Consider the following 13,392-nt stretch of genomic DNA (forward strand, 5'->3'; position numbering starts at 1 on the left):
TGCCTTCTGCATGCACCTCCGCCCTCCCACTCCATCAGCAGATGTGTCACTGATTCGGGATTTTTCTTTCAGATTTATTTTTGATGTGGACCACTTTTAAAGCGTTTATTGGATTTGTTACACTATTGCTTCTGTTTTATGTTTTGGTTTTTTTTGGCCACAAGACATGTGGGATGTTAGTTCCCTGACCAGGGATCAAACCTGCTCCCCCTGCATTGGAAAGTGAAGCCTTAACCCCTGGGCATCCAGGGACATCCTGGGGATACATTTTTATGCCAAAGGCGTGCACTCCGCTGTTTCTAGAATGCCAGGCCTGGTCTCACGAACCCCCTGGCCTCTGCCTGCAATGCCTTCCTGTGCTTGTTTTATACCGGCTTGTGTTGCATGGATGCTGTGCTTTTGTTTCCAGGGCGACCTGTGGTCCAGTGTGTGACTGTCCTCTCGAGAGCGTCCTTGTGTCTTGTGGACGCGGGTTTCCCAGGACCACTGGCTGCTGCCTGCCACACTTGGGGCGTCAGAAAGGTCACCAGAACCCCACTGCCGGCCCCCTGCACCTTGCCTTTCCAGCCCCGGGGAGCTTGAGAGGAGGCAGCCCCCTGGCCTGGGCCCCACGGTCCTGTCGGTTTGGAGGGACGACATCCAAGGCAGATTAGCCCTTCCCTTTTCTCCAGAGCCCCTCTGCTCCTGTCCCCTCCTGAGGCTGCCCACCCCAGCGGCCTAGGTCGGGTCAGCAGATCTGGCCACGTCCCTGTGTTTCCTTGTGTCTGTGGTTGCTTCTGTGCTACAAAATCAGAGCTGAGTGCGTACGGGAAATCTGTGCTGACCCCTGGTCCGGGCCTGTGGCATTGACCTGGGCAGCAGGGGCTGGCAAGCATCATCCCAGGCAGTGCCAAGCAGGGAGGAAGGACCAGACCATGTTTACCTCCTGCATCTTCACCCCAGCCTCCCCGCACCCCGGCTTCTGCCACCACCACCCAAACCTTCCCTCCCAGGTGCCTGTCTGCCCCCCGCCCTGAGGCTCTTCTCAAAGTCTGGCCTTGTTTGTTCTCTCGTTCTATAATTACTGCAAGTTTTGTTTGGTGAAGAAGCCAAAAGCGAGGAATAAGTGATGAGTTAGTCACTCAGTTGGTCTGACTCTTTGCAATCCCATGGACTGTAGCCCGCCAGGCTCCTCTGTCCTTGGAATTCTCCAGGCAAGAATACTGGAGTGGGTTGCCATTTCCTTCTCCAGAGGACCCTCCCAACCCTTTGGCAGGCAGATTCTTTACCATTTGAGCCACCAGGAAACCCCAAAGGAGCCAGAATGAGGAGAGGATGAAGAAGCTAGCATCTCCCATTCACTCACAATCTCGGCAAAAAACCGAATATGTTGTGTCTTGGAAAACACAACACACACAGCCTGATCTCCATGGACCCCCAGCTGCTCGAATAGATTGCTACAAACTGGGCAGCTTAGACGACAGAAGCGTATCCTCTGGCAGAGGCCGGAAGTCCACAATCGAGGTGTGTGCAGGGCCGTGCTCCCCGCAGAGGCTCCAGGAGAGGCTGTCTGCGGCCTCTGCCCAGCTCTGGCGACTCCCGCTGTCCTCGGCCGGCGGCCTCCTCCCTCCAGTCTGCGACTCCACCGCCACCCAGGCTCCTTCCCTGTGTCTCCTGTCTGTCCCAAACCTCCCTCTGCCCGTCTCTCGCAAGGACCCTCATCGTTAGATTTAGGGCCCATCTGCATTCTCCAGGACAGTCCCCTCATCTCAAGATCTTTACCCCAATCGCACAAGCAAAGACCCTGTTCTGGAAAAGGTCACGTGTGGACTTCCCTGGCAGCCTAGTGGCTAAGACTCCATGCTTCCAATACAGGGAGCACGGGTTCGATCTCTGGTCGGGGAACTAAGATCCCACGTGCCACGTGAACAACCCCCACTCCCCCCCAAAAAAAAATCTTGCAGGCACTCCCTGGGGCTCAGGGGTCCTGGCAAGAGCAGCAGAGCATCTCACCTGCGTTTGCCCCACCAGCTGCCATGACATCTTCAGCTCCCCAAGGGCCCCTCAGTCACTCTGGGTCCTCTGATGACTGCCCCCAGAGACTACGGGGTGGGGGGCATCATTCCGCTCTGTCAGCTGGGCCGAGCTCTCTGCTCTGAGAAGAAGGGGGAGGGCTGGAGCCGTGCCACCGCCCACTGGTGGACCCCCGAGTAAAGTAAGCAACAGGAAAGTAAAGTCAAGTCTACAGAGGGAATGGGAAAGGGCTTTATCTGAGCCAAGCTGAGGGCTACAGCCCGAGACATGGCCTCTCAGATCACTCAGAATCTGCTCCAGAGAAGCAGGCTTTCAGCAGTTTCATGTCTCGCCAGAACAAAAAAACATTAAACAAGTCAGGGATACATCCCTTCAAGGTTTCAAAAGCAGAACAGATCAGCCCGTGCACAGGGGGTCAGCACGGCCTTGGCACCTGAGAGGGGAGTCTTATCAAAGGAGGACCAGCCTTATAGTCCCAGGATGGGAGGCATCTCATCTTTATTTTGAACATGGACATTCTTAGTTGGGAAGCCCCCAACAATGCAGGAGGCACAGAGTCGCGGGTTCAGTCCCTGATCCGGGAAGATCCCCTGGAGGAGAAAATGGCAATCCACCCCAGTATTCTTGTCTGGGAAATCCGATGCACAGAGGACCCGGGTGGGCCACGGTCCCTGGGGTCGCACAGTGGGACACGGCTCAGCATGCACAACAGTGGCGTTCTTTCCTGGTGGGCAGTGAGCCTTTTCCTGTTTGAGTTTAAGCAGCTGCACAAAGTATGTTTGATGGGCCACAAACAGGCTGTTCTAGTTGGTTTCAAATTCAGGGTAACTCGCATACAAGTGGGACTTCCCTGATGGCTCAGTTGGTAAAGAACCCACCTGAAATGCAGGAGATCCCAGTTCTGGGTTCCATCCCTGGGTCGGGAAGATCTCCTGGAGACAGGAACGGCTACCCACTCCAGTATTCTGGCCTGGAGAATTCCATACAGTTCACAGGGTCGGAAAGAGTTGGATACGACTGAGCGACTTTCCCTTTCCCCTATAAGCCAGCATGACTTCCCCAGGCCTCAGCATGTGGTTATTTCTTTCATCAGCACCAACCCTGCACTGTGGCGAAGATGCTTGGCTGAAAGGGGAGGGTTCACTACCCCACACACTCACACGCGCGCACACACACACACACACACAAGCACACGCTCCCCCAACGGTCTGCCCAGGAAGCTGCCTCCAGCTGCCTCCAGCTGCCCTGGTCTCACGGGGTCTGCTCCCCCGAGGGCCTGGTGCCGGGCAGCCCTGCAGGGAGAGGAGGAGAGGACCCTCCGGACGGGGCTGGCCTCAGCAGCGCTTCCAGAAGCAGTCCTCAGCACAGCCACTCTGACCCCTGCTCACCCCGTGCTCCCCAGGGATCCGGACGGACTCCATCCCAGGGGCCTCAGTTTGCAGCCGGGGTGTGGGCCGGGCCCCTCCTCTGCCCCTCACGCTCTGTGGACACCCCCCTCACCAGCATCCCTCCCCCCGACCTCCACTCCAGACCCCCAGAGAGCCCACCTGCCCCCCGCAAAACCTTCTTCACCGGGAATGGGCAGCCGTGGGAGGAAAGAGAAGCACACTTGACCCTCTGAGGGCTGGGAGCTGCTCTGGAACTTTCCTCAAAGTCTGATGGAGGCTGGGGAAGGGCCGCAGGGCCCCTGCACATGTCTGGGGGAAACAGCCGGGAGGGGTCCCCCCAGGATGGGCTCCTCGGGTTGATGTTCAGGGGGGTGTAAATGACCTTTGCTATGTTGCTGTTCAGGCTCTCAGTCGTGTCCAACTCTTTGTGACCCCATGAGCCGCAGCACGCCAGGCCTCCCTGTCCATCACCAACTCCCGGAGTTTACACAGACTCATGTCTGTTAAGTTGGTGATGCCGTCCAACCATCTCATCCTCTGTCATCCCCTTCTCCTCCTGCCTTCAATCTTTCCCAGCATCAGGGTCTTTTCCAATGGGTCAGCTCTTCGCATCAGGAGGTCAAAGGATTGGAACTTCAGCATCAGTCCTTCCAATGAATATTCAGGGTTGATTTCCTTTAGGATGCACTGGTTGGTTCCTATCATTATTCAGAATATGAGGCCCAAGTGAAATGGAGAACAGTGTGTAGTTATTTAAAATGGCCTAAGTGTACAGATTTTTTCACAACTTGAGGATATGATGGTTAAATGGAAGTAATGAGATTCAAAAATGCATGAATCCAATGAACCTACCCAGAATATAGGTGAAAAGCCTATGAAAAGGAAGTGCATCACATGGGATCAATGGCTGACTTCTCTGATACATGGGTGTTCTTAGATTCCTATTTTTCTGTATGTGCTAAATTCTATCCAAGTGTATGTAAATTGCTTTTATAATAAAAATAAGCCTCTTCATTATTTATTTCATAATAGAAATACAGGTCTTTGTTTTATAATCGGAGCTTCCCAGGTGGTGCTAGTGGTAAAGAACCCTGCAGCCAATGCAGGAGACATAGGAGACACAGGTTCGAGTTGGGAAGATCCCCCAGAGAAGGGCACAGCAACTGCCTCCAGTGTTCTTGCCTAGAGAATCTCATGGGCAGAGAAGCCTGGCGGGCTACGGTCCACAGGAGCGCAAAGAGTCAGACACCACTGAAGCAGCTTAGCATATGTTATTTATTTTATAATAGAAATGTACTCATTCATTTTATAATCATAATGTGTGTGTGTGTTCATTGCTCAGTTGTGTCTGATTCTTTACAACCCCATGGATTGTAACGCACCAGGCTCCTCTGTCCATGGGATTTTCCAGGCGAGAATACTGGAGTGGATTGCCATTCCCTTCACCAGATAATCATAATAAACTTCTTTCAACTGTAATTATGATGACTCTGGAAAGGGCTGGAATAAACACAATTTTTCAGTGGTAGAAACAGGACGAAAGTGGTTTGTATGTAATAAATGCAGCTGTGAAAAGGCACGTGGGTGACGGACTGGTCAGGGAAGGGTTAGGAGGGTGTCGTTCAGCTGTGATGGCCTCTTTGGGTGACTCTGCACGGGAAGCGGTACTTAAAGGAGGAGGGAGGTGGCTGGAGGGTCACCTCTGTGTCAGCCGTCTTGTGGCTCGGAGCACCCAGGCCAGTGGTGCCTGGCTCTGCAGTCTACCCAAAGCGTGCAGAAGGAAAGCTAATGTGTTTTAAAACCACTCAGCCCAAATGAAATTATATAACCCAGGAAAAGACACATCACATCGGTGATGAGAGTTAAAAAAAAAAAAAAATTAGAAGAAAAGAAAAAAGAAAATGACTCTTCCGATGTGGCCCAGTGAGGGAGGCGGGCGGAGAGGGAGGGAGGGGGTTGGGTCAGCTGCTTCCTCCCGGGCGCATAAAAGGGGCGAGAGCCCCACCTGGGTCCCCGCTCCTGTCCACAGCACTCGCCAGCCGCTGGGAACCTCGGTGAGTAACTCGAGGAGCGCTGGAGAGGGCGGGGGTCCCTGACGCTCCAGCCTCCTCCCCTGCCACCCTTCCCTCCCTATCCGGGCACGGCTCTGTCCTGGCAGCCAGGACCAGCTCTGGTGGGGACCCCACCCCGTTTGTGCATCCAGAAGCCACCCCTGGCTGTCCGGGCCCCCTATCCAGTCGGCTGTCATGGTGGAAACGAAAGGTAGAGCCATCCAGGCAACTCCGCTGGGAACACAGACCAGGAGTCCCACCAGCCAGGAGACAGCGAGCCCCGGGCTCTCAGGAGGCCGGACCTTGAGGGTCAGGAGACAGGCTCCGCCAGGGCTCTCCTAAGGCGCCCTGCACCCAGCAGGGGTCCTAGCCAGGGGACAGCGAACAGCCCAGCCGGTCTGGGAGCACCTCTTTATCACTCTACTTTCATGATGGCGCCTCCATTTCCTCTAAGTTGGAGTCCCCCTGCCAACAGGTCTCTAAAAAAGGAAGGGGTGGACATTTTAAATCTCTCAGTTGGAGAGCATGTTCCTTGGAGCTAGGGCTTCCCTGGTGGCTCAGACGGTAAAGAATCTACCTGCATTGCAGGAGACACAGGTTCGATCCCTGGGTAGGGAAGATCCCCCAGAGGAGGAAATGGCTACCTACCCTAACCTAACCCTAAGAATACACTCCAGTATTCTTGCCTGGAGAATCCCAGGGACAGAGGAGCCTGGCGGGATACAGTCCACAGCATTGTAAAGAGTCGGACACGACTGAGGGACTAACGCTTTGACTTTCCGCTGGGCTCAGGGACAGGCTGGAAAGCCAAGGTCAGCAGAGGGGTCTTCCCTGAAAAAGACAAGCTCTCTGGCGTCTTCTGCTGGTTCCTTAAGTGCTGGGGGAGTGGGGAGCGGGGGAAGGAGCCAGCCCTGAGGTGAGGGCACCTGCAGAAGGAGTTGCCAGGTTTGCCAGGTGGACGCTGTTTCGGGCTCAGCCCAGCAGGGTGAGAGGCAGATTTCTGGGTGCCTCTGTCACCCACAGCTCTCCCCCACCTGTACAAGGCTGTCCTGCTGCATGAGGGCAGGTCCCCACGGGCTGCTGGTTGATCTTGGAGACTCAGCGGCTTGGATCTGGGGTCAAGGGGGCTGGTGAGCACTCCTGGCAGGGATGGTGAATGATGACCCTTCTACAGTGCCCGGCTGTCAGCGGGCAGAGGGCAGGATGGAACTGGGCTGAGGGAGGGAAAGAGCCCTGCACCGGGGTCCCCTGCCCTGAGCGAGGTCCGGGTTCAGCAACCCCCAGGCCCCCACCCCCGGCTGATGGCTGAGGTTAGGCCACCCCCTCCACCTCGGCAGCCACCTGGCTCCTCCTGGCAGGTCCCCACCAACCTGCTCGCCTCTGTCGTCCCCCCTCGCCACCCCACCAAAGCCAAGTGTGCACACCCACAGTGGAGCAGAGGCCTCCCACACTCCTGGCTCCCTGACACAGATGGACAGGCAGACAGACCGAAGCACATCCAAGACAGCCCAGCTCTCTGCACCCACAGCTCATATTCCCCCCGGGCTCCTTCTGATGACAGACGGTCCTTGTAAACACGACTGAGCCCAGGAGAGGCCAATACACACGTGGTCACCTCATCGAACGCTCACTGTACAGAGCAGAGACTGGGGTCCCCGGGGGAGCGAGGGACTGTGCACACAGTCAGGCACACCTGCTGCTCCAGGCTCACTGCCATCCCAGCAGAGAAGTGCACACCGGAGCCCGACTGGGTGTGCACACGCGTGTAACCCCATGCACACCTGCCGCACACCTGTGCACACCCATGTGCGTGTACATGCATGTGTGCACACACTCACGCACATCCACTCTGACACACACAGAGTGTGTGAGGCGTTACCCGAGGCGCCCCGCTTTGTGCACACACCCTCATGTGCGCTCACCTTTGCCCCCAGGCTGCACCCTCCCAAGCGGGGCCTCTGCGAGGAGCGAGTAGGATGAAGGCGGTGGGGGCCTGGCTCCTCTGCCTGCTGCTGCTGGGCCTGGCCCTGCAGGGGGCTGCCAGCAGAGCCCACCAGCACTCCATGGAGATCCGCAGTGAGTGTCCAGCCCCGCCCCCGCCCCCAGGGGTCACAGGGGGTGCCTGGCCACTTCCTGGGCTGGGGCATCCTTGCTAAGCATCCCGGAGTTGGGGTTTGGCCTCCTGTTCCCCAGACCCTTCCCCCAGGTGGCCCCAACAGCTGCTCCCAAGGGTCGCGGCCCAGCACATGGGGGAGGGTCACTCCTCACCACATGGGTGGCCTGGGGCTGAGTGCACGTCACCCATGAGAACGGGGCTGTGGGGACAGGAAAGGAAGGGGAGTGTGTCCTGGTGTGAGTCTGAAATCCTACTTCCCAAAGCCACCCCAGCACCAGAAATGGACGCTCCGGGTGAGCCTCCTGTGCGGGTGGGTGGTCCTGGCACGGCCTGGGCGACAGGCAGCCGTGAGCTGAGCACACACCCGGCCCGGCCACCAGGGCTGCACCCACCAGGGCACAGGCCTCCATGCGCTCTTCTCGCTGTTTCCAGCCCCCGACATCAACCCTGCCTGGTACGCGGGCCGCGGGATCCGGCCTGTGGGCCGCTTCGGCCGGCGGAGAGCTGCCCCGGGGGACGGACCCAGGCCTGGCTCCCGGCGCGTGCCGGCCTGCTTCCCCCTGGAAGGCGGCGCTGAGCCCTCCCGAGCCCTCCTGGGGCGGCTGATGGCCCAGCTGGTCCAGGAGTAACAGCGGGAGCCTGCCCCCCACCCCTCCTCCTCCACCAGCCACCTTCCCTCCAGTCCTAATAAAAGCAGCTGTCTTGTTCACATGTGTCTGCATGGCGACAGAGCACACGGTGCTCTCCCTCACAGGATGTTAGCCTGGAAGGACCCTCAGAGCCCAGCAGCCCAGAGGCTCCAGGACTCGCCCAAGGGCACCTGGCACTGAGCAGGGGGCTGGGGCGGCCTTGGCCACCTGCAGCCCATGACAACCTCCAAGCCGCCCTGACCAGTTGCTCAGGCTGCGCACTGCATGAGGCCGCTGTGCAGAGGCCCTAGGGAGGGCATCACGGCCCCTCGGCCTCACCTGCCCCGCTCTCTGCTGCAGTTCTTTTTGCCTCCCTGTTGGTACTTGTGGAAGAGAAAGAAACAGGGGTGCTTGTCTCCAGTACTCTTGGATTCGAGTATTTCAGCCCCACCTGTGTCCCTTTCAAATCGCACGGGGATGCCCCTGCGTCCTGTTTCAGGCGGAGCTCGCTTTGGTGTCGGGGGCACACAGCCACTGATGGGACAACTGAGCTCCATCCCCACCTCCTGGGGGCCCCGGTTCCCACACGAATCTGGGCCTGTGAACACCCTCCTCAGTCCTGAGCTTGGGTGGCGCGGCCCCTGTGTACCTGCCAACAGGTGTGCATGCTCTGTGAGCATAAACCCCCTTCCCCAAGGTGTGCCCACCCCTCCAGCGCTGGGGCCAGGAGCGGGCGGGCAGGTTTAACCAGTTGCTTCTGAACCCAGAGCTCAGGCCCGTCAGGCCTCTGCCTGCACCCTGCCTGCAGGATCTCAGGAACCCCCAGGCCTCGGGACTCCTTCCATCCACACTCAGCAGGGGCAGGGACACAGAGCCAGCCTGCAGGACCCCGGCCCGGCTGCCCTGCCCAGATAGAGGAAGGCAGGGGTCCACGCTCACTGGCCAGCTGGAGGAGGCTGAACTGGCCCAGACCGCCCGGATTGGGCTGGGTCAGGGCTGCCCCCTCCCCAGCCCCAGGGAGGCTGGAGGGAGGGCAGGGGCCAGTCCCCCCCCAAGGAGAGAGCTCCTGCTCGGTCAGCACTGCCCCAGGCTGGACGCGCACGTAGGAACAGGAGTGCGGCCAGTCCCCTCCCAGGGCAGGCAGGTGCTGGGCCCGGCCCAGAAGCATGGAGGACCAAGGAAAGCAGTTCAACCCTAAGTGACCACATGGCCCCCTCCCACCCGTGGGGACACTCCCCAGGAGCTGAGAACCACTGTTCAAACACTTATATAGGACAGTTCCCAGCAGCACAACGGCCAAAAAAGGTAGAAACAACCCCAACCCCCATCAACAGATAAATGGATACCAAAACGCGGTCTACGCACACGTACCACGGCTTATTACTCAGCCACGGAAAGGAGTGACGCCCTGCCTGATGCTGCCACATGGGGGAATCGTGAACACAGGACGCAGCACGGCAGAAGCCGGGCACCAAAGGCCCCTCGCTCATGATTCCATTTACAAAGGTCCGGGGAGGCAAGTCCACAGGCAGAAAGTGGTCTGGTGGCTGCCGGGGGCTGCTCCATGGATGCAGGGCTTCCTTTAGGGGTTGAAAGTGTCTGGGAACTTGGCCAAGGTGGTAACCAGGCTAAACGCCACTCAGCTGCGCACTTTAAATAGAAGCACTCACAGCCCCATGTGCTGCAGACATGGAAACATCAGTGTGGCAAAGGGCTCCGGATTCCAGCCACACAGTACCTGGTACCCAGTCAGGGCAGCCCCTGGAACACATCTTCTGGGCCCAGAGAGTCGGGGAGATGGGATATTTTATGTATTCTCCAAACTCCTACTATGGAAGTTTTAAACACACAAGAAAGTTCAAAAATATTATGATGATAACTTATATCCTCCACTTAATTTTTTTTTTTTTTTTTTTTTTTTGGCTTCAAGGCATGTGGGCTTTTAGTTCCCTGACCGGGAATCGAACTGGCTCATTGAAAGCACAGAGTCTTAACCACTGGACTCCCAGGGAAGTCCCTACCCTCCATTTATAATAGCTGGAGTCTGAGAAAATGTAACAAGCCCTTAGAAGTGAAAGTGAAAGTGGCTCAGTTGTATCCAACTCCTTGTGACCCCATGGACTATACAGCCCATGGGATTCTCCAGGCCAGAATACTGGGGCCTTTCCCTTCTCCAGGGGATCTTCCCAACCCAGGGATAGAACCCAGGTCTCCCGCATTGCGGGCAGATTCTTTACCAGCTGAGCCACAGGGGAAGCCCAAGAACACTGGAGTGGGTAGCCTATCCATTCTCCAGCGGATCTTCCCAACCCAGGGATCAAACCCAGGTCTCCTGCATTGCAGGTGGATTCTTTACCAACTGAGCTACCAGGGAAGCCCACAGTCCTTAGAAAAGACCATATAAAAAGGAGGAAATGGGTCAAGAGTAAAATTCTGATAAGGAGATCAAAATGATCCAATGTTTGGATCGTGGTGGGCAATTCCAGCACCCTGAGAATAGCATCGCAAGTGAGTCCGTAAAGACGATTGTTTCAAAGCCTTGTTTGTGAAGGGAAAGGAGAGGGAGATAGCAGTGAAGGGGAGGGAAGAGGAAAGGGCTTGGTTCCGCTTGTTTAAGATGGAAGGGCAAGGATTCCAGACCGGAAAAGAAGAAGTAAAACTCGCACTGTTTGCAGATGACATGACACTGTACATAGAAAATCCAAAAGGTTCCACCAGAAAATTACTGTTGCTGCTGTTGCTGCTAAGTCGCTTCAGTCATGTCCAACTCTGTGCGACCCCAGAGACGGCAGCCCACCAGGCTTCCCCGTCCCTGGGATTCTCCAGGCAAGAACACTGGAGTGGGTTGCCATTTCCTTCTCCAATGTATGAAAGTGAAAAGTGAAAGTGAAGTTGCCCAGTCATGTCCAATTCTTCGAGACCCCATGGACTGCAGCCCATCAGGCTCCTCCGTCCATGGGATTTTCCAGGCAAGAGTACTGGAGTGGGGTGCCATCTCTATAAAAATACTAATAGTGTCCACGATTATCACTGCATTTACTTTCTCTCCCGCACTCTCCCCTCTTCTCTCTACCCCTTGGAAGTGAGTTATAGATATCATATTTCCCTTAGACATTTCTGTGTCTTTCTCCTCAAATGAAGGGCAATCTCCACCATAACCACAAAATTATCATGCCTCAAACATTTTGTAAGAATTCCATAATATCATAGAGTTTTTCATCCATACTCAAAATTCCCCAAATAAGGCAAGGAACTCTTAGCTGCCTTTTTTTCTTTTTTTTTTTTTTTTTTGGAAGCCAGACTCCAGTCTAGATTCAGGGTCATGGTTAGTTATTTCCTGTTCATCCCCCGTCATCTGATTTTGTCATGACACCAACTCTTACAAGAGCCCAGATGCGTTACCTGGTAGGATGATCCACGCGCAGCACGTGGCGCCTGCTCCCCCAAGTGCTCTGACCTCCTCCTTCCGTCCTGCCCCTGTATTTCCTGTTATCTGAGCAGTTGGGTCCAAGGGCAGAGTGGGGCTCAGCCATCGCTGAGGCACGGACACTCCGTGTCTGTCCTACAACATGGTATCTGATGGTGGGCTCCAGGTCCCACTCCGATAGAAGCCAAGCATGACCCTTTGCAGACTGTAAGACCCTCTCAGTTTCCCGTCTGCTCAGAAACGATCTTCAGAAGTCCTGGGGCCCTGTGACAGCAGCCTGTCTCCCAAAGAGCTTCCGGCCAGGGACTCGGGCCCCCAGGTACCCTTGCTGAGACCAGCTGTCTTTCGTGGGCTGCATGATGCTGATCCTCTGATTCTTTCCTCCTGAGCAGATTCTTCTAAAGGAGGTATTTCTCCTTTTTCCCCTTTCTTCCTTTTTTTTTTCTTTTCATTCAACATCTTACAAATGGTAAGATGATTTCAAGTTGTTCTAAATGTGACCTCCAAAAAGGGACTATTTTAAAAGGAAAAGAATGGATTCCTGAGTCAGCCCCTCCAGGCACAGGGGGCTCTTCCAGGGGAGACGGAGGAGGAGCTAGAAATAGAGCGGGAGGGGAAAGGTCAGGACCACAGGAAGGAAGCAGGGTTGCTCCCAGAGGCTGCTTCTCAGCTCTGCTGTGCCTCCTACCTCCACCACGAGCACACATGCGTGCGTGCACACACACACACACACACACACACACACACACACAGAGTCTCTGGCTCGTGAAAAGGGCTGGAGCGGCTTTCCCAGCTGCAGACCGGAGAGAGCTCACATACTGGCCTCCCCCAGGACCGTTTACCCTGGAGAATCTGTGCCTGGAACACCCGCAACCCCAGGGACTCATCTCCCTCCAGGCTCCACACCCACCCCGACCTCATGGTCCAGGGCGGGCTGAGCTCAGGTGTGTGCAGCAGACACAGAGGCTCCAGAAACACCTGTCCCTGGGTGTGGTGGAGGCTGTTTCTAAGCAAAAACCTGCCTTTTCTTTACAATGCTGGGGAAAATAGCCTCAGTCCTCTCCTGGGACACATTTGCTGAGTGCTTGGCATATGCCAGAGTCATACCAGGCACTGGGAGCCCCATGTGAGGACAGAGAGAACCCCTGCCCTTACCACAGAGCTCCCCTGTGTCTGAATATTAGGTCACTGAGTGGGTCTAGGCCTCCCAGGGCCCATGCCGCCCTGCAGACAGATCTAACACGGAGCTGGTGGGCTCAGGGATACTGCCTACAGAGGCTTCCAGGTGATTCCAGGGCTGAGCCCCACCTGCCTCGTGGGGAAGAAGGTGAGGGAAAGGGGCAATCACACCCGGCAATGGGGACCCTAGACTCCAGAGTCACCATGCACCCCATCCCATCCTGCGGGGAGGGAGGGAGGCATGAAGGAGGGAGGTGGCAATGAGTCAAAGAATATGCTTTAATAATAAATTCTGGCCTGAGAAAACAGGAGGAAAGCAATCACATATATAGGCATCCTACTGCTAGCATGATCTCTCCACTTCCTATTTCATCATGGATGGGTCGATACTCCTCTGAAAGACATCTATCGTTCAGCAAAGCAACTCTCCGGACCTGGAGCAGTGGGGTTTGCTTCAGCGAGGCTGGAGTGCCATCTAGTGGCCAGAGGCAACCTCAGCCTCCCGCCACCTCCAAAGTGGTCTCCTCCTTTGCTGGGGGAGTCCCAGCCCAGCCGGCTTCCCTGGTGGCTCGGTCAGCAAAGCGTCCGC

General features: G+C 56.2%; 1 protein-coding gene across 1 annotated transcript; it reads left to right on the plus strand.

Moving 5' to 3' along the window:
- Positions 1–7,428: 7,428 nt before the first annotated feature.
- PRLH (prolactin releasing hormone) lies at positions 7,429–8,197 on the plus strand. The gene is made up of 2 exons (XM_055587035.1): positions 7,429–7,528; positions 8,001–8,197. Exons 1-2 carry the CDS (start codon positions 7,429–7,431, stop codon positions 8,195–8,197), a joined length of 297 nt encoding a protein of 98 aa, XP_055443010.1.
- The last annotated feature ends 5,195 nt before the right edge of the window (positions 8,198–13,392 follow it).

This window comes from Bubalus kerabau, chromosome 6, assembly GCF_029407905.1.
Source record: "Bubalus kerabau isolate K-KA32 ecotype Philippines breed swamp buffalo chromosome 6, PCC_UOA_SB_1v2, whole genome shotgun sequence".
Lineage (NCBI taxonomy): Eukaryota > Metazoa > Chordata > Mammalia > Artiodactyla > Bovidae > Bubalus > Bubalus kerabau.